Source organism: Rattus norvegicus, chromosome 10 (assembly GCF_036323735.1).
Source record: "Rattus norvegicus strain BN/NHsdMcwi chromosome 10, GRCr8, whole genome shotgun sequence".
Lineage (NCBI taxonomy): Eukaryota > Metazoa > Chordata > Mammalia > Rodentia > Muridae > Rattus > Rattus norvegicus.
In genome coordinates, this window is record NC_086028.1 from 10,755,719 (window position 1) to 10,776,993 (window position 21,275).

The 21,275-nt window shown below is 47.4% G+C and overlaps 1 protein-coding gene across 1 annotated transcript; it reads left to right on the top strand.

Moving 5' to 3' along the window:
* Positions 1-17,775: 17,775 nt before the first annotated feature.
* Rbm25l1 (RNA binding motif protein 25-like 1) lies at positions 17,776-20,791 on the top strand. The gene has a single exon (XM_003750770.5). The coding sequence runs from the start codon at positions 18,027-18,029 to the stop codon at positions 20,475-20,477; it is 2,451 nt and encodes an 816-aa protein (XP_003750818.2). The 5' UTR covers positions 17,776-18,026; the 3' UTR covers positions 20,478-20,791.
* Positions 20,792-21,275: the final 484 nt, after the last annotated feature.

The following is a 21,275-nucleotide window of genomic DNA, read 5'->3' on the forward strand; positions in this document are numbered from 1 at the left end:
GGCAATATGGGAAGCCCAACCCAGGTTGTTTACCCTGTAAACATGTCAACGTTCTTGAGGAAGAAAACACCCTGTCTCCACCAGTCTCCAGCTTGCCAGTCTAGTCCAGCAGTGTCCACAGTCAGTGTCCACAGTCAATGTCCATGGTCAGTGTCCACGGTCAGTGTCAAGAGGAGAATGAACTGCAGGATGAGGGCATGTCGGGAGATAGCTCAGTGGAGAACGCACGTGAGGCCCTGAGGACCTGAGATTCCCCTGAACCCACACAAAGCCAGACACCTGTGTTCACCTGTAATCCCAGCATTCCAGCAGTGAGATGGGAGGTGAGAACAGGAAGCTCCAGAGAGGGCCAGCTAGTCTGGCATACGCTGTGGGGAACAGGAGGTCCTGTCTCAAACTTGATGGAAGGCAAGAACTGACACCCAAGGTTGTCCTGATTGCCACATACATGCCATGGTGTATGCCACATGCTTGCACTCATATGTGAACACATGTACATCATACACACACACACACACACACACACAGAGAGAGAGAGAGAGAGAGAGAGAGAGAGACTTATCTTATTCATGAGTCATATCTGTAGCACCCCACATAGATTTTTTAAGTACCATGAGGCCACCAACTGACCCCAGTTTTTTCTACTGTGATCTGTAATTGTGGCTTTTGTTCAAGCTAAATACCACCAGCCTTCCTGGGGATTCACCCACAACTGACACGAACAACCCTCTCTGCTTAAACTCAGTAAGGACGACACATTCTTATTGCTGTTTTTCTTAATTAATGGGTTTCCTTTTTTTTTTTTTTTTTTTTTTTTGAGACAGGATCTCCTGGTGTAGCCCAGGAAGCCCTTGACCTCGCAACCCTCCAGCACCATATCCAAGAAGCAGATTATGCTCAAAGTAGTTTCAAATTTATTGAAAAATGAGCTGCGAAATCCCTCAACTCCCCCCTTTCCCCTCAGGTCTGTAACAGTGTCATTAACTGTTGCTTCCGGGTAGCATGCTTGTAACACTGTGAGCCAACATTGATACATTATTCTAAGGGAAGTCTATAGTTAACCTCAGGGCTCTCTCCTGCAATGAGTGTTTGGACAGATTACCTGATCACAACCTAAAGGAGGAGGACCCGACCTGACTGGGCTCTTGCTTTGAAGGTTCCAGATGGAAAAGGGGAGGCAGCAGGCTGGGCTTTCTCCTGACATCTTGGAGAAACTGGAAACAAAGAAACACGCTAGCCCTTAGCTGGTTTTCTCCATGTCCTCTTTTGATTCCGTTCCACCACAGCCTGAGAAGGGGAGGGGTCACCACACTCAGGGTGGGTCTTCCCACTGGGTTAATTGTCTCTGAAAAACTCGTGGGAGGCACACAGAGGAATGCCAGGGGCATCGGTTGCCCCACACAAGTTGTCAGTCCCACACCATAATCCCCAGGGCAGCATCCTCCTGAAGTCCCCCCACGCTGCCCTGGAATTCTCCTTCACACAGTTCGCCTTTGGAACCTCCACAGCTGTCCCTACTGCCAAACCCTTAGCTGTGTCAGGGTTGTTCGTGACTGTCTTTTTACCGCCCATATTACCAAGTATTTTCATAAGACATATTTCAAAGGGACATATTACCAAGGACCCAGCAGTATAGGAAAACTCAGGAAACACTTAGATCAGACATCTCGTCATCTCTGTGTAGAATAAATATATCGCTGACAAGTAACAGCAATGAACGCGATGGGGGCTGTGAGCAATGATGAACCATTTGAAGGAAGACACACATCACTCCAGTGAGAGCGCATGTTCCCCTCAGTGTAGACCCCTCCAAATAGAATTCAAATTCAAAGGGTTTGGTTCTCAGGCAGTTCAGGGGGCGTGGTGATGGGCTGGGGGTGAGCTGGGTCTGGAAAAGGGAAAGCAGCTGGGGAAAAAGCTCATTAATGAAGTTACCTCTGAGGTACTACCAAGCTTCATTCAGCTGGGAGGAAGAGGGCAGGCATCCCTTTACTTTGCCCCCTCCTAGAGGTTCGGGCATTGGGGTGGCCATCCACATCCTTCCACCAGTCACGCATACACAGAGTCTCCTCCCGGAGGAACTGATGTCCAAGTCTGGGCTGGGGAGATAGTTCATCTGGGGAAGTGCTTGTGACGAAATCATGAGAACCTGAGTTCGATTTTTCTATTAAAAAAGTTAGTCGGCATTTGGTGGCATGTGCTCTTGGTGACAATGCTAGGACGTGGAGACAGGCCGATCCATGGGGCTTGTGGGCCAGCTAATCTAATGAGCCAGTGAGATCCTGTCTCAAGGAAACAAGTTGGAAAGGGTCTGGGGACTGATACCCAAGGTTGCCTTATGACCTACACACTCACACACACACACACACACACACACACACACACACACCACACACCACACACACCTGTGCATGTGCACCTATACACATATGTGCATATATACATGGTAGACAGACAGACAGACAAACCTTTCCACTAAAATGGAATCATCAGCCATGGAGAACTCCAGGCAGAAGAGCCAACATGCACTGAAGTGAAGGCATGGGACACACCCGCTACAAAGCCCAACCCAGCTGCAGCCAAGTTGGTTCCATCCAGACAACGACCAGCAGAGGGGCATCAGGATATCAGGTGATAAGGGGGCTCTTCCTGTGGCAAGTCTCAAAGATGGTGGGCTCTCACCCTTCCCTAGTGGAGCTACAGAGCTGGCTCTGCTTAGGTAGTGTTCTACATGGAGGGCTCTGTTAGAGTCCTGCCATTATCATTCTTGGCCTAGTCACCGCAGGTAAGAACAGTGACCTGGGGGAGCTTCCTCTATGCAATGGGACAGCATCTGGGTCCTGGGGATAACTGGGAAAATTGAGCCAAAGTGATGCACGGCAAACTGAGTGCCTGGTATGCACCTAGAAGGCTTCAGTCTTAGCGCCTGTGTCTAAGTATCATTAACCAGCTTGCTTCTCTTATAAGAAAGGCAAACTCAGCCCTAAGGCCGAAGGGTTGACATGACAGTTAATATTGAGTGTCAACATTACAGGATCTAAACTCATCTAGAACACACGCCGATGGGTTCACCTATGGGGAAGTTTCTAGATTGCTTTAGCTGAGGCGAGAAGACCCTTGGCTCCACACCAAGGGCTAAGGGTCCTGGACAGAAGGAAAGGGAGACACTGCACTAAGCACCAGCATTCACCTCTCTGCTCCCTGACTGTGGGTACCATGTGACCAGCCACCTTGTCTTCTCCACTATGTCATCTCTTCTCCACCATGATGGCCTGGACCCTTGAACTGTGAGACAAAATAAAACCTTCCTTCCTCAAGTAGCTTTTGTCCGTGTTTTGTCACAGCAGCGAGAAAGGTGACTGACACTGAGGGATCTGACACGCTATCAAGGTGAGAGGGAAGGAGGAAAGCACTTGTGGGTGAGACTGGGAGCCGTTCCAGAGGCAAGGACCTCAGGGCCATCATTGAACCAGGCTTGGCGCGCAATGCTCTGCTCTGACCATTTAATGGACTGCTTTCCCTGCTAAAATGCCCCTTATAGATTTCTAGACATCTGGGCAAAGTGGAGAAAGATCTAACAATGAAAACCACCTTTCCCCACAACACAGACCTGAGTTCTCAGCTGGGTCCCCAAGACTCCATTCAGACAAGATAGGTGCTGTACCCAACTCCCACCGTCCAAGTTATATGGGTTTTTATGCAGAGGAGCTCAGGGTATCCCTGCTTCCTTTCCAATGGAAAAACCACAAAGGCATGCAGTGACCCCTGAGCCCACACATCCTTCAGACAAGTGCCTCAGTCCAAGCATGTACCTCCCAATGCTACATGAAAATCACTGAGTATGGTCTCGGCTGTCAGTAACACCCTCCAAAAGACTGAGAGGAAATCAGAGCTCGTCATTCAGTGCTGTTGCAAGAAATTTCGCCTTAAGTTTGGAGGACTGTGATGGTTTGGATGAGAATGGCCCTCCTAGGCTCAGATATTTTAGTGCCTGGTTCCCAGTCAGTGGAGCTGTTAGGTAAGGATTTGGAGGCACCCTCTTATCAGAGGAGGTGTGTCACTGGAAATGGACCATGTGGTTTCAAAAGTCTAGACGGTTCCAGATGTGCTCTCTGCCTGCACACTTGTGAAGCAGATGCAAGCTCCCAGCCATTGTTCCAGCTCAACTCAACCCCTGCCTGCCTATTGCCATGCTCCCCACAGTGACGACCATGGACTTTGCTACGCTCCAGAACTATGAGCCCCAAATCCAATGCTTTCTTTTATAAGTAGTCTTAGTCACGGCGTCTTCTCACAGTAGCAGGACAGTAACCAAGGCAGGGGGAGGTGACTCTTTCCTCCCAGACCACACACGTTGATGCCCATGTGTCCTTGTTTATAACGTCCTAGATCCTGCCTCCTCTGAAATACGTGTCTACTTCTGTGGCTAGAGTTTGTGAACTACCCAGGGACCTACAGCTGCCACCAGGGCCGCGGGGAACTCGTCAGCACCCCAGCCAGAAGGATGCAATCCTGCCAGAGATTTCGTTTTGGTGGGGGGAGTTAATAATCAAGATGTAAACGACAGGCTGGCTCAGTAGCACATGTCTGTAATCCCTGCACCTAAGTGACTAAGGCAGGAGGAGCAAATGTTTGGGGCCAGCTTTGGCAACACAGCAAGATCCTGTCTCACACAAATAGATAGAAATGGAAATCTATTGAGCTCAAAGATTCCGGTTTGGAAAGTACAGCTTTGTACATCCTTTTCAACTCTGGGTCATAATTGCAATCCTGCCTTTTGCTGGTTTAAGTGATTCACGTGTGGTGTTTCTGCTAGGCTATGCCCCCAGGCCCTCGCTGAGGGAATTTAGGCAGGGGCTCTACACCCAGGACCTTGTTTCCTCCTCCTCCAGGACCAGGCAGGCAAACATGAAACCCTGACCTCTGCCCAACTCCAGACCTTCTTAAAGGCATCTTGGGCTAAGAGACGTTTGTCTTGATTATCCAAATCTCCACGCCTCTTGTTCTGACTAAGTGGGCCCGCAAAGTTCTCCATTGTTTTCTCCCATCGGGTGCTGATTGCCACAAGAGCTTTTTAAAACACACAGCAGCTCTGACAACAAAGACTAATCCTTGCCTTCTCCCAGAATGACTGCACCATAAATTGCAGCATTTAAGGGAAAAGCACTAAAGGCAGCACCCACGCAACCTGATGGGTGAGAGACTTGGGAGACAGCTTCATACAGGGCTGCTGGGCAGAGAGAGAATTAGAACAGGAGGTCCCAGAGACAGATGATGTTCTGGGCTCAGAATCTCCCACAGAAGACTCCAGCCAAGTCTTTCTCAGGACAGTTTAAATGTGAAATGTACCTATACACACATACACACACACATACACAAAGAGAGAGAGAGAGAGAGGCGTGCACACACGCGCACACACATATACACACACACATACACAAAGAGAGAGAGAGAGAGACGCACATGCACACGCACACACACAGAGAGAGAGAGAGAGAGAGAGAGAGAGAGAGAGAGAGAGAGAGAGACGCGTGCGCACACAAACACACACACACACAGGCAAGCACACACTCAAACACTTGGTCTGAAGCAGGCAGGCTGTTTGGGGAGACTGTTAGCCTTGTAGAAATGGGATCCAGCTAGAGGAAGTAGTTCTCTGGGAGCAGGTTCTTGGGGACTCCAGCCTGAGAATTCCCCTGCTTCCTGACATGCACGCATGTGAGCAGGCAGTAATGAGCGTTCCTACAGCCACAGAGCTGCCCGCCACCATGCCTTCTCTGTTGTGGTGGACGGGAGCTTCAAACTGTAGCCACAGCAAGGCTCTCCTCCTGAAAGTTGCTTCAGGGGAATACTTAATCACAGCAACAAGAAAAAAAAAAACAACCTACAGGCCTTCAGACTCTCCATCTCAAGAGTATAGTCCTATTTTTTCTTCCACAATATTCTCAGCAGTTCATAGTGTGAAAGAAATGAACGTGAGTTCTCATGGGCAATGGGACAAAAATACACCATGGTTTCCTGAATTCTCTAAATCTCTGAAGCTATCTGTACAAAACTCCATTCTCTCTGACAGGGAACTAGGATTCTAAACTTGATTGTGTGTGTGCATGAGCATGTGCGTGCGTGCGTGCGTGCGTGTGTGTGTATTTATGTACACGTGCTGCCCTATGTGGATACTTATGATACATATGGTCACTGTTGAGCATTGTCTTCAATTTCTCCCCATCTTAATTTTTGAGACAAGGTCTCTCACTGAACCTGATAGTTACTGGTTCACATAGGCTGGCTGGCCAGCAAGCCCCAGGAATCCCTCTGTCTCTGCCTCTCTAGTTCAGGCATTACAGATGCATACCCTGCATTCAACTTTTATGGGATGCTGGGAATTAAAGTCATGTCCTCTTGCTTACAGAGCAAGCATTTTACTGAATGAGCCAGCTCTCCAGATCCCTGCATCCATGTTTATTAGGGTGTCCATGACCCCTAAAAGACAAGAACCAACTTGTAAACATACCCCAATATTTAATATTTGGTTTCCTGATCATTTTGGAAATGATCAAGAAGAGGAAACTGGAGGGGTAGGCTCTCCTGGTCAGCATGCTATGTGTTTGAAGTATTTTGTGTGAACCATCTACTTTCTTTCTTATATTAACAAGGGAATTCACCCACAGTCCAGGTTTTCCGACGGACTGAGGAGAAAGCTCTTGATGGCTTTGATAGTTCCCAGGTTTGGTAAGAGCCCAGCTAACAGTTGGGAAATACCAGTAGCTGGTGGATGGTGGAGTTTCCTAGGGGTTAGGTTCTATCCCTATGTGAAGAATTAAAAAGAGTTCACACTGCTCCCTGAGGCTATGCACCACTGTCAGCTTTACATGCGCCATCCCATCCTAGGTCTCACTGTGTAGCCCTGGCAATCTAGACCAGGCTACCTCAAACTCAAGGCTATCCTCTTGCCTCAGCCTCTTAAGTGCTAGACTTTCAGTTGGGAGCCGCCATTCTCAGTTGTTTATAGACAACCAAAGAAAAGGCAGAACTACGGCTTAGCGAGCAGCTCACCTTCATATTGTGGTGGCATGGGTTTCCTCACTCAACTGGAACCTGGGTTCTGTGCTGCAAACAGCCCTGGACCAGGAAGTTGAGAGAATCTAATTCTCTGTTGTTTTTGTTTTATGTTTTGCTAACATTTGGTTTGGGTATTGGTTGGTTTGTTTGTTTGTTTGTTTGTTTGTTTGTGGCAGGGTTTCATCAAGTTACCCTTACTGAGGTCAGGCTTCAACTCACTACAAGCCCAGAGACCGTACAGACAAGAGACACTGGGTTCAGCAGAACATTAAGCAGAGTTCATAGGACAACACAGAAGAGGGAGAGAAAGGATTACATAGAGCAAGGAGGTGTCAAGAACATCACAAAAACACAGCTGTAATCAATTAAGCAGGGTTCACAGGGGCTCACAGAGATTGAAGCAACGATCAGGGAGCCTCTGTGGGTCTGAGGTAGCTCTCTACGTATATGTTATGGTTGTGTAGCTTGGCATTCTTGTTGGACTCCCAACAGTGGGAGCATGGGCTCTCTCTGACTTTTTGTCTGCTTTGGGGACCCTCTTGCTCCTATTGGGTCTCCTTGCTCAGCCTTGATTAAGACGGTGCGTGCCTGGTTTTATCGTGATGTGTTATACCGTGTTTGTTTAATATCCCTGGGAGGCCTGGATATGGAGGAGGAGTGGATCTGGGGGAGAGGGGAGGTGGAGGGAGGGGAAACTGTGGTCAGGATGTACTATGTAAGAGAAGAATGAATATTTTTTAAAAGAGACACTGTATTTAAAAAAAAAAAAAAACTCTGAAACTGGGAGCCAAAATAAATATTTCCCATCTGAACTTACAGTCCTCCTGCCTCAGCCCCACCAACCCCACGTGCCTGGATTAAATACCATTTCACTAGGCCTAACCTTGATTTCTGGTAATTTCGCTCACTTAGGGATGATCTTATATGACTGCTACCCAAATGGAGAATCGTGGGCCAGTCTGTCCAGCTATGACATCCACTAGAAGGTGCATGGTGAAAAGGACCACTTTCCTTAGAGAACTCATCTTTATCCTGGGTCTTGGGGAGCGGGACTACCTCCAACCCTAGATGAAGGCCATGTCTGACTTCAGTCTACAAGGGAGCACTCACTGAGCCTGCTGGGAGGGAACACACATTGCCTCACCCAGAAGTCAGCCCCACCCCTTCCCCTAGGTACAGATCCATCAACTCTTCCTTAAGTGCCCCTTGCTCTTTGGAGCTTTCTCACAGTACTGACTTGATTAGGTCAGTCTGGAGCTCCCACCACAACAGAAATGAGTACGAGAGAGTTTTATCTGATCAGCTCTGGAAGCAGCTAGGGCCACCATCTTCCTGCACCTCTGTGTGAGCAACTTTCTTTTCTCTTCAGAGCTCACATTCTCCATGGTGGCCCCCAAACATCAAGCTAGACACTAGGTCCTCACTGCTTCTCAGGATACCTGCTCTTTCTGTCTGTATGTCTCAATGTAACTGGACAGCACAGAAGCAAGAAGGTCTCTTGTTCGGGCCTGCATGTCTGGGGTTCGGCAACCCCAAGAATATCTGTTCTTCTTACTAGCTATTGACATCTGACAAGTACTAAACCACCATGGGCTTCAGTTTCCCCACCTATTAAATAAAGCCCTAAGAGCTCTCAGACCTGGGAGGTCAGAGCAGAACTGGCCTCTTGAGAAGTTTCTAGACTTGCTCCTAGAAGACATCAGCGGTGGATAAACGTCGGCTACTATCTGTGCTGCAACCGTTTGATTTTGTCACCAGCAGCCTATGAGCAGAGAACCCAGGCACCCCATCCCTCGTAACACTTTCTAGGACAAAGGTCTGGATTCAGCAGGACTCCAAACTGGTGTCTGTTGACAGGATGAAAATTTCACTTTGGGGGGAGGCTAGTTTTGTATAATTCACACACCTTCCAAGACTCTTGCAAATGCCATAGTTGTTTTGTTTGGTTGTTGTTGTTTTTGTTGTTGTTTTGGGGTTCTTCTGTTTTGTTTCTTGGGCGTGTGTGTGTGTGTGTGTGTGTGTGTGTGTGTGTGTGTGTGTGTGTGTGTGTGTTTACTTTTTCATTGGTGGCAAAATGAAGACTGGAAATGTTTTGCCCTAGCTTGGCCGAGCGGATGACCGCGAGAGGCCAGAGCCCCGTAGTGAAGCAGATGCCTGGAAACTGCCTTTGCTAAAAAGTATTAACTCCTCTCTTGAGCCCAAAGGGTGACCAGAAGTGAGGTGAGATCCTGGCCTAAGCAGAGCCTGAGGACATGGGGCCTGGATGGAGGAAGCGAGAGAGGAGTTGAGTGACTTTAGAACTATCGCCTTGTCCTTGTCTCTCCTCCTCCCCCTTTCTCTCTCTTCTCCCTCCCTCCCTCCATCACAAAATGAGTAGCTTTGCCCCACCCCCACTCCCACCACAGCATTCTGCCTCACCACAGGCCCAGAAGCAACTGAGCCAAGAGACCATGGACAGGACCCCCTCTGACTGTGACCCAAAAGACATCTGTCCAATCCTAAAGTGGAAAGTTTGTCGTAGCAAGGAAACAACTAACATCCCCACCCCCACACCACCACCCCCACTCCACCAACCCCACTCCACTCTCCCCACTCCACCACCCCACCCCCATCTGTGTCCCGCAGGCATCATGGATGGCGTCATTAGGTTGTTTCAGTGGATCACTGTGTGGCGTGATATCGGTACCAGACAGAGGGAGCCAGCACTGTTACCACCCTGGCTTCCGAGTGCCGCTGTGTTAGCCTCTTCAGCCTGAAGTAGTATGCTTCCCACTCTAAGCTTCTGTGAGCCCTTTCATAAGAGAAAAAGCAGAACATGCCGATGTTGTAAAACGGACTCCTCAAATATAGCATTTACAGGGCAGAGGTAACCTAACAGATCTCTCTGCTAATGACCCCTACTTGCAGATCCAACCGTCTCCTTCAGTGATGTCTTTGCATGTGTTGAGTGTGTACTTTCTGCCCCAGAGATCTCACTTCTCTGGAAAACACTCCTGAGGTTGGGCCAAGGTTGGTATTGGAAGAAATGGGTACCAAGATCATAGAGATGAGCTGGCAGCCAAAAACAGCCAACAGGTCTACTTCGTGGAAGAAAGGCAGCACATGTTTGTGGAAGATCCAAAAAATGACCAGATACTAGAGCAAGTTTTTATGCGCCAACATAGATATAGTTTCTAAGATATAGTATTTAGGGGAAAAAAAGAATTTTCATAATGCTGTGACTCTGTGCTTTGAGATACATGCATAAATAAACATGTGTACAAACACATACATGTAGAAGCAGAAGCATGCACATGTGTACACAGACATGTACACACAATCATACACACACGCGCACACACACACCACCATTTTCTGTAGTGAAGCGCCTGGCTAACTGCTCACCACACAGAAGCAGGGAAGGGACCATTTAGAATCATTTGCTGACTTCACTGAAGGAAGGCCGTGGTCTAGGTGGCTAGCACAGCACAGGTACAGAGGGTACAGAGCTGGCAGTGGGAGGGAATCTCCATTTGGGAAAAGTTCTTTCAGGATTAAAGTGTGTTTCTCCTGTGTTTCTGCAGCTCGTTGGTGGGTGTACCATTCTGGGAGGCCAGCATGAGCTGACGTGCAGTCTCTACCATGCAAATCCATGTTATAAATATAGGCCATACATATCAGAATAAGACGAATCGGGACAGTCTTGATTGATTAAAATTCAGCCTTGGTCAATGGATCAAGACAAAGAACGCCCCACAGCGAGATGGGAGGGCTAGGGAGATGGCTTAGTGGGTAAAGTGCTTGCTGATCAGGTGTGAGGCCCCCCAGCGACTACATAAAATCCAGGTGTGAAAGCCTATGTCTGTGTGTGCAGTGTGGTAGAGGCAGAGACATGTGAAAGCCTATGTCTGTGTGTGCAGTGTGGTAGAGGCAGAGACAGCAGGGTCCAGGTAGTTTGTGGCCAATGAGAGACCCTGTCTCAATGTACAAGGTAGAGAAGTGGAGAGGGAGCTATCTGATATCAACCTCTGACCTAAGCAAGCATGTGCACCCACAGGAACACAGGAAAGGAAGGGAGAAAGGAAAGGAAGGAGGGAGGGAGGGAGAAAGGAAGGGAAAGAGGGAGGGAGGGAAGAAGGGAGGGAGGGAGGGAAAGAGAGTCACCTCTGTGGTCCCTTGGGCAGCTTCCAGACACATACATCCAACCCTTACTTCACCATGGCAGACAAGTGGAGTCTGCCCAGGTCTCTCTGGTGTCTTTCAGTGAGTCTGAACTCTCCTTAGGTGTATTTTTCTCAGCCTTGCCACAGAACTTCCCACGGAACCTAGAGACACTCCTGAGTTAGTAGGAAGCTCAACAATATTTCTCCCCTGACAAATCTCAGCAATTCAGCTCTGCTTCTAGGAATGCAAGATGACTTCTTGCTGAAAAAATACCGCCAACGGTCCCCTCCATGGAAAAGGCTGTTGCTCACCACAGGTGGAGAGGTTTTTCCGAGAAGGAGAAATATGTCTCCTCCGCCCCATAACCCAAGAAGAAAATCGAACGCGGGTCCTCACGTGTCGAAAGAAGCTAGATTGCATTTGTTATTCTCAGCTTCCTGCCCTCACCGGGCACTTCTACACAGAGAGCAAAGTTCTGTTTTCAACACAGTCGCCCCATGTCGGACTCAAACGCCCGAGTTTAAAAGCACCCAGGCAGAGTTACCTGTTCTTGTCCCTGATTAACCTCAAACACAAAATCCATAAACTGATGACTTCTATGGGGCCCTACATATGATCTGGTCACCTTATTCCCTCAGCAAACATTTCTTGCCCTTATATGTAACGCTGAAAGCTTTGACAGCCACCATTTAGGACAATAAGGGACATAAAAAACATACCTGTGTCCTTCTACATGAGGACCTCGGATGTAGTATTTTACCTGTGCTTATATCACAGGGTGTCCCCCCTTGTCCAGTCCTTAGCTCTTCCCAGGTGTTGGGCTCATCTCTGTCCCACGATATACACATCCCCTGTTTATTCAAGGTCTGTGAAGAGGTCCTGCTGGGACTTGGCTTGTTTTTCCATTTTCAGATTGACTTCAATTTGAACTGGGAAGATGGTTCTGTCCCTAAAGCATTTGCTTCACAAGCATGAGACCCTGAGTTCAGGCCCCAGGAACTGATTTTTTTGAAAGCTGTGTGTGGTGGTACAAGCTTGTAATAGTGACACCAGGAAGGTGGAGACAGGGGGATGACTGGGCTCACTGGCTAGCCCACCTAGTTCCAGGTTCAGGCATTTGAGAGATACGTGCCTCAAAGGTAGGCAGTACTGAGTGAGGGTGGCATTCTCTGGCTTCCACCCATAAATGCACAACCATGTGCATATAGCTTAATGCACAAAATACATACATACACACACAGAGACATGCATGCACACGCATACACACAAGTCTCCATTTCTCCAAACAGGCAACTTATAAGCTCACCTGCCCTCTCATCATGTTCAGCCATGTTCACTTCACAACTACAAACGGTCAAGAATAAGTAAGACAGGCTTGGCTTATTGGTAATTTTCCAGTGACCTGGAAGTCTTTGTAGATGTCTCTGTTTTAAATTGGCTCTCACCTCTGCCAGAACAAGACTGTATGTTGTGTTGATGGGTGGTATCAGCACTCTGCCTGTTTCTACAGCAGGGCTGAGTAAGGAAATGGGGGGTCGGAAAGAGCATGGTCAGAATCGCCTGTGGTGGGGTCAGTCCTCTCCTCCCCACCCTCGCTCATGGTAACACATAACCACTGCAAACTACCCTTGAATATGGAAAGACTCCAGGCAGGTCACTGGTAGACTGTCAGGTCTCTAGTTTTGGTGCAAAGGGAACAGCTCAGAGAAACCAATCGCTACTCTTCTGGGGGATTCAAGCTGCAGCTGGGAGAAGGGATTGTCTTCTTCTGAGGATAATGCCAGAGGGCAACTGCCTCTGAGGCTTCACCAAGCTCCTCATTATGTACAATAGATAATATGGAGATGGGAGGGAGAGAGGTGTGAGGTGAGCTGTCCTGTGGTCTAGGCATGTTAGCCATCCGGTCCCCTCTCCTGCTTCAGTATTCAGAGGCAGAATATCATAGTTTGAGCCTGAATGTCCTCTGTGGGCTTATGTTTTCAATGGTTGGCCTCTAGCTGGCAGTTTTCTCATCAAGAAACAGTCATCATATTGTTTTCGTCCACAAAACTTACCTTGGGTCACTGCTGGAATCACCATAGCAACAGTAGCAGCCACTGATGCCACAGCCACAGTCACAACAGAGACACAGTGGCCTTCATCTTGGGACTGCTCAGTGCCCTTTCCACCTTAGATCTGTTTGTTCAACAAACAGAACTGACAGAAACATGGAAAAAGATACACTGAGAGACAAATGGGTGGCCGCCACACAGATTAAAACCAGCATCCAGTGACATCTCATATGAATTCTGGACACCGGAATTGGGGCTAAGTCTGGCCTTTCCCGGGTGTCCTGTGCAGAAGGTGCCATAAACAGACTCCCCTCTGGAAGGAACAGACTCAGGTGGCCTGTAGTTTCCTGTTTAGAGTGCAGGCACCAGGAGCCTCTGCACTGACAGGAGCAGAGGCAGAGTTCCTGGGGTCCTGGGTCACCTCAGGGTGCAAACCCCTAGGAACTGTCTGTCCTTGTTATAGGAACAGGGGATCAGAGGCCCCATCTTTAGGAATATCATTGGTACCTCCAGAATATTGTGAGGTAACTCTTCCAGAGAACGCACAACACGGTTGGTACACTTAGGGACCTTCCCAGAACTGTGGGCTATGATAAATAAGGTCTTTGTTCACCTGCAAGTGTTGAGGTCTTTGTGCTGGACTCTGAGGTCAGAATGGTACTTTTGTGCCTTCAATATGGTGTCACTTGTGCTAGGGTCTGGGGGCTATTAACACCTTCTGACATCAAAGCCCCAATGCACCCAGGCCAGAGTCACCCAGCTTCCTGTGACACACTGGACTCTCACCTGCACCCACTCCCCCAGGTACTAACGGAAGGAAGCCTTTAGCCACAAATGGAATCTCAGACAACTAAAATGGAGTCAGACACCAGCACTATTGGCCTGGGGGTAGTGTGCAGATAGAGCGCTTCCCTAGAAGGCACAAGGGCTCCATCTCTGACCCCCAAATCAGCACTCTCTCCCCAGTGTAGCTGTGAGTCCCACCCCATACCTGGGTCACACTGGAGAACACTACCAACCTGAACTTCACAGCTACACGTAGTGAAGGGTTCGGAAGCCTAGAATCCTGAGGCCAAGCTGACTTAGTTTTTTCAACAGATTTCCCCCATCAACCTGCCCGAAAAGACCTGAGTGCCTCATGGCCAGAGCCAATCACACATAACAAAAGGTCACAATTACCATCTCGAGTTCAGAGCCAAGATCTGCATGCCAGGCACACAGGAACACTGACTTTAGCTTGACACCAATAAAATGAAAGTGCAGAGCAGAGGAGAAATGAGGAAAGCCAGCCCCAAGGCCACTCCATATCCCATAAAATGACAAATTTGCCATGCTCGTGTCAGAAAACCAGGCTGTAAAAGCCACGAGTGAATTAGGACAGAGTCCAAAGCGGTGATGTCATGGGAGAGTGTTTCCATGAAGCTGTCAGCCAGGCACGAGGCTGGTGTTTCGTCCTCTGCTCAGCCGCAGCCCTCCCCAGGCCTCCCAGCTGGAGAGCAAGGCAGAAGTTAACCTAGGAGTCGCCACTTCCTCCAGGAGGGCAGGGTAGGCAGGGTCACAGCCATCCCGTGCTTTCCATGAAACCAACCCATGAAGGCCCTAAGAGGGGACAACTCCCCATCTATTATGAAAGACAACCCAGAAATCAGGTCCTTCTGCTTGCCGGGAGGGTGGTCTTATCCACTGAGCCATCTCACCCACCCCTTCACCTTGTTTTGTGAGACAGGATCTCTCATTGACTGGGAACTTGACCGGCTGGCTAGCTCCCTGGTCCCAGGGATCAGTCTGTCTCCACCTTCCCAGGACTGGGACTTGAAGCATGAGTACCACTGCCTGCTGGCTGCCAGTCTGGCCACATGGGTGAGCTCTGGGTTCAGTATGAAACCCTGTCTCCAAAGCCAAGGTAGAGTAAGTGACTGTGGGTGTTCATCCCTACATCAACATACCAGGGCTCAGGGAACATCCTAAACATAGGACAGAAAGAGCATCAGAGCGGGATACAGAGCAGCACTGGGAAACGGTGTCTTCTGGAGGTGACACGGCTTTTGCACTCATGAACTCTCAGATCTGTGGTCTCTGGCCAAGACACCTGCACCAGATCAGGCCAGCAACATTCCAGGGTGGATGGGAGAGGGGGCCACCAAATCTCAGCCCTAGCTGAGGAGCTACTGACAGTCGATAGTTGCTGGAGGGGGAGATACTAATTTTTCTCCTGGTTTTCCGTGTCGCAGTGGACAGCCTCATGCCTGTGTCTATGCCTAAAGACTCAGTGGGTAAAACAAAGAAAAGAGGCATAGAAGTAGGAGGAGGACATGAGGGTGTTGGTGGTGTGGGAGTGTTGGGATGGGAGTGTTGGGGGGGTATGGGATGGGAGTTGTTGGGGGTCGAGGTGTGCGGTAGGGGTGTTGGGGTGGGGAGTGGGGGAGAGTGTTGGGGGTGGGAGTGTTGGGATGGGGTGGTGGGGTGGGGGTGTTGGAGTGGGGTGTTGGGGGTAGAGGGTTGGGATGGGGTGTTGGGGTGGAAGTGTTGGAGGTGGGGGTGTTGGAGTAGGAGTGTTGGGGGCCAACTACCACTGCAAATGGCATCCAATGTGGTGAGTGAGAGCTCATTTTTAAAACTATTTAGAGATTCTGGGATGAAACACCCACATGCAATTGATATAAGTCTAGGAGGAGGGGAGAGGTGGTTTCTCAGCTAGCTGAGCCAACTCACGTGGTTCCCATGCAAGCCATGAAACTGGAACAAGGCTGCAGGAGAGAGCCTCAGCTCAGAGATGCTTGGAGCCGCTGCTGTGCAAAGAGGCTGGCTAGTTCCCTGACTGGGTTCTGGGAGGAAGGCAGTGAGAAGCAGACAGTAAAAGCTGCCTGCCTCCAGCCACCAGATAGATAAAGGATAGAGATTTATAAATTCCTTTTAAGGATAAAAAAAGAGTATAATGGTAATTGTTTAAATGTTCTTAAGTATACCAAGATATTAAGCTCCACAGAAGAAAGAAGCTAGGGGCATTGAATGAAAAAAAATGCTTTAAAGAAATCTAAAAGTCTTGCCAGGGATAATTCTTAAAATCTTTGAATGTGGTTTACATGGGATTTCTGTGGTCGCTTAGCCTGGTATGACAAAAGTGAGCCTGGAAATAGGCTTATACAATGAGTAGACCTAGATAATAAATACTGAGGTTTCCTATCCTTAAAAATTAGATTGAAAAACAGGCATCCCCTTTAGACTTTAGGGAGCCTAACCTATCTCAGAGAATAGAAGCTTAGGCCTTGAGAATTATATAAAGAGGAAGGGGCATACTACCATAAGTACTCACAGAGATATTAATCTCCACAGTAGGGAGGAATAAAATATTGAGGCTTTTGATCTTAAATTATAGGTCAAAACGCAGGAGGTGGTGAAGAAACACGGTGTCAACTGTTAATATTTGTTTAGAGTGCTTTAACTGCTTTGAATTGCTTTAATTATCAAAATGCATTTGGTTATGAGTTTGGTGGTTATAATTCCTCCGGGAGAGAGGTCAAGCTGTACCTTTAATGATTTCCAGTTACTGGGGGAGAGGCTCTGTGTTTGTGCTGACAGGAAAGACAAAGAGGCTCTGGACACCATCCAGAGTGATATGGATCAGATAGGACAGGAAAGACCCTCTGAGGATCTTGACTACGGTAAAGAAAAAATTCGAGAAAATCGAACAGGACAGGTAACTTGATCTGCTGATTCCTAAAACTTCAGCTAAAATGAAACAATAAATCGTGTTGGTTATGGAGTCCTTAAGATCCTTCATGCCCTCCTTCCTAAGGTGTGAATGAAGATTTAGCACAGCTGGTTATTGATAAAATTAGCACACAAAAAAAAAAAAGACAGCTGTCTTTCGCCCGCTCAAACAAGGAATGAATTTCATCCTGGTATGTGCACCCTGCACAATACAAGTATCTTAATAGTACTATGTTTTTGCTTCTGAGAGTCATACATTGCAGAATGTACATCTCTGACAAGATTCATCTGCTTGGACACTGAAATGACCTGCTGTTCCAGCCCCCTGCTTCCTGAGGCTGCCCAGAGACTTGCTTCCAGAACAGCTTCCGGGATTGCTGTTGATTCCCAATGGACTCGGTTCATCCAACCTTTCAGACAGATCCAGTCAGAACTTCAGTTGAGCCCTCATCTCCTAAGCGTACAGAGAATGGATGACAGATGCCAAAGCTAACTTTCTTAAGTCAATTTTTCTAATATTCCCACCTCCCCACTCTTTAAAGAATTTCTCATTGCCCCTTCCTTCCAGTAGGAAGAAGCCATGGAGAGTCATCAGCCTGATCACTTGGGTTTGGGTGTCTGGTTAGGGTGATTTTACAAGTTATAGGTAGGTTGTCATTTTAAGGGATAATTTGGAGATAGTCGTAGTTTTGAACAGCGAGGGAAAAGTTTTGGAAACTGCGTCTTTGTGCTTCCTACATACCCAGGTAATATTTAATTCCTTATCAAATCTCTGATGAGGTTGAAGACTAGTTATAATCCCACAACTGGAAGACCTCCAGTAGCTCCCCGCGCAGCGCGGCTGTGTTTCCGGCCTATTCGAGTAGGCGCTTCGGAACCAGTCTCTGAGTCGGGCGGCGCGCAGAAACCTCGAACCGGTGGAGCCTACTCATAACCTGACGCCCAGAGGCCGCGAAGACAGTACCGTTTTCTTAGCGGCGGGTACTATACCAACTGCCTTCCTAAGAAAGTGCTGAGATAGAATATTATTATAATACAAGAGCTTCTACTGGTGCAGTCAGAATGTCTTTTCCCCCTCATTTGAATCGCCCTCCCATGGGAATCCCAGCTCTCCCTCCGGGGATCCCACCCCCACAGTTTCCTGGCTTTCCTCCACCAGTACCTCCAGGGACACCAATGATTCCTGTACCAATGAGTATTATGGCTCCTGCTCCAACTGTCCTAGTGCCTACCGTGTCCATGGTTGGAAAGCATTTGGGAGCAAGAAAGGATCATCCAGGCTTAAAATTAAAAGAAAATGATGAAAATTGTGGCCCTACTACTACAGTTTTTGTTGGCAACATTTCTGAGAAGGCCTCAGACATGCTTATAAGACAGCTCTTAGCTAAATGTGGTTTGGTGTTGAGCTGGAAGAGAGTGCAAGGCGCTTCTGGAAAACTTCAAGCGTTTGGATTTTGTGAGTATAAAGAGCCTGAATCTACCCTCCGAGCCCTCAGATTATTGCATGACCTTCAGATTGGAGAGAAGAAGCTACTTGTTAAAGTTGATGCAAAGACAAAGGCGCAGTTGGATGAATGGAAAGCAAAGAAGAAAGCTAATGGGAACGCAAGACCAGAAACTGTCACTAATGATGATGAAGAAGCCTTAGATGAAGAAACAAAGCGAAGAGACCAGATGATTAAAGGGGCCATTGAAGTTTTAATCCGAGAATATTCCAGTGAGCTAAATGCCCCCTCACAGGAGTCTGACTCTCACCCCAGGAAGAAGAAAAAGGAAAAGAAGGAGGACATTTTCCGTAGATTTCCAGTGGCCCCATTGATCCCTTACCCACTCATCACCAAGGAGGATATAAATGCTATAGAAATGGAAGAAGACAAAAGAGATTTGATATCCCGAGAGATCAGCAAGTTCAGAGACACACACAAGAAACTGGAAGAAGAGAAAGGCAAAAAAGAAAAAGAAAGACAGGAAATTGAGAAAGAACGGAGAGAAAGAGAGAGGGAACGTGAAAGGGAACGAGAAAGGCGAGAACGGGAACGAGAAAGGGAAAGAGAACGTGAACGAGAAAAGGAAAAAGAACGGGAGCGGGAACGAGAACGGGATAGGGATCGTGACCGCACAAAAGAGCGAGACCGAGACCGAGAGAGAGATCGGGACCGGGACCGAGAAAGGAGCTCAGATCGAAATAAGGATCGGAGTCGATCAAGAGAAAAAAGTAGAGATCGTGAAAGGGAACGGGAACGGGAGCGTGAAAGAGAGAAAGACAAGAAAAGAGACAGAGAAGAGGATGAAGAAGATGCATATGAACGAAGAAAACTTGAAAGAAAACTGCGAGAGAAAGAGGCTGCGTATCAAGAGCGCCTTAAGAATTGGGAAATCAGAGAACGAAAGAAAACTAGGGAATATGAGAAGGAGGCGGAAAGAGAAGAAGAAAGAAGAAGAGAAATGGCTAAAGAGGCTAAACGATTAAAAGAATTCCTAGAAGATTATGACGATGACAGAGATGACCCAAAGTACTACAGGGGTAGTGCTCTTCAGAAACGGTTGCGTGATAGGGAGAAAGAAATGGAAGCCGATGAACGAGACAGGAAGAGAGAGAAGGAAGAACTTGAGGAAATCAGGCAACGTTTACTGGCAGAGGGGCATCCAGATCCAGATGCAGAGCTCCAGAGGATGGAACAAGAGGCTGAGAGGCGCAGGCAACCTCAAATAAAGCAAGAGCCAGAGTCAGAGGAAGAAGAAGAAGAAAAGCAAGAAAAAGAAGAAAAACGAGAGGAGCCTGTGGAAGAGGAAGAAGAACCAGAGCAAAAGCCTTGTCTCAAACCCACCTTGAGACCCATCAGCTCCGCTCCATCTGTGTCCTCTGCCAGCAGCAATGCAACACCTAACACTCCCGGGGACGAGTCTCCTTGTGGTATTATTATTCCTCATGAAAACTCACCAGATCAACAGCAGCCTGAGGAACATAGGCCAAAAATAGGACTAAGTCTTAAATTGGGTGCTTCCAATAGTCCTGGCCAACCTAATTCAGTGAAGAGAAAGAAACTACCTGTAGATAGTGTCTTTAACAAATTTGAGGATGAAGACAGTGATGATGTGCCCCGAAAAAGGAAACTGGTTCCCCTGGATTATGGCGAAGATGATAAAAATGCCGCCAAAGGCACTGTAAACACTGAAGAAAAGCGCAAACACATTAAGAGTCTCATTGAGAAAATTCCCACAGCCAAGCCTGAGCTCTTTGCTTATCCTTTGGATTGGTCTATTGTGGATTCTATACTGATGGAACGCAGAATCCGGCCATGGATCAATAAGAAAATCATAGAATACATAGGTGAAGAAGAAGCTACTTTAGTTGATTTTGTTTGTTCTAAGGTTATGGCACATAGTTCACCACAGAGCATTTTAGATGATGTTGCCATGGTACTAGATGAAGAAGCAGAAGTTTTTATAGTCAAAATGTGGAGATTATTGATATATGAAACAGAAGCCAAGAAAATTGGTCTTGTGAAGTAAACTTTTTACACTCAGAGTTACATTTCAGATTTCTTCTTTCACACCCTTCAAAGGACTTGGAATTTTCTGTGTCTTCAAAGACATTTGTGAGATCTGTAATTTTTTTAATGTAGAAAATGTGAATTCTTTTGTCCTCTAATTTGTTGATGCTGTGTACTCACTTGGTTGTAAAGCCATCTGTGTCCTTGGTTCTCTTTATACACCAGGCACAGATTACTGGTGTGTTTTCTAAGCTGCAGCTACTGTACACAGCCTATTTGATAGAATCTTGTTCTGCTGATTCGTTCCCTGTAAATATTAAAATGGCTCCCCAATTCTTTTGCAGAATTCTACTCAATATTAAAACTGTATTGTATAGGCGCCAACATGAATAAGTTGAATACTAGTCACACCCATTACAGTCTCATCCCCACATCCCTCATCAGAAATGACAAGCAAGCTCTTGTAAAGGCATGGAGTTTAAAATTAGATTGCAAAACCTAGCAGACAGTTCATTCCTAATGTATCTCTGTATTAATGTGTTTATGTGAATGTATGTATAAAAGTCTTTTTAAAAATTTTTTTGGTGGGCTCCCTTAAACATTTCGTAATTCATCAATATACTCATAAAAGAAAAGTAATTATTGTGCCAACCCAAATAACTAGGATAATTATGGTGTGTTTCCCAGAGGCTGGTATTCTGCAGTGAGCAACCAGCTTTGTGTTCTTCTGTGAATAGGATGATACATCATAATCTTAACCCTCCCTTAATTTGATGGCTCACAATTGAAGCAAAGGCTAAACGTCTGGAGCATTTTA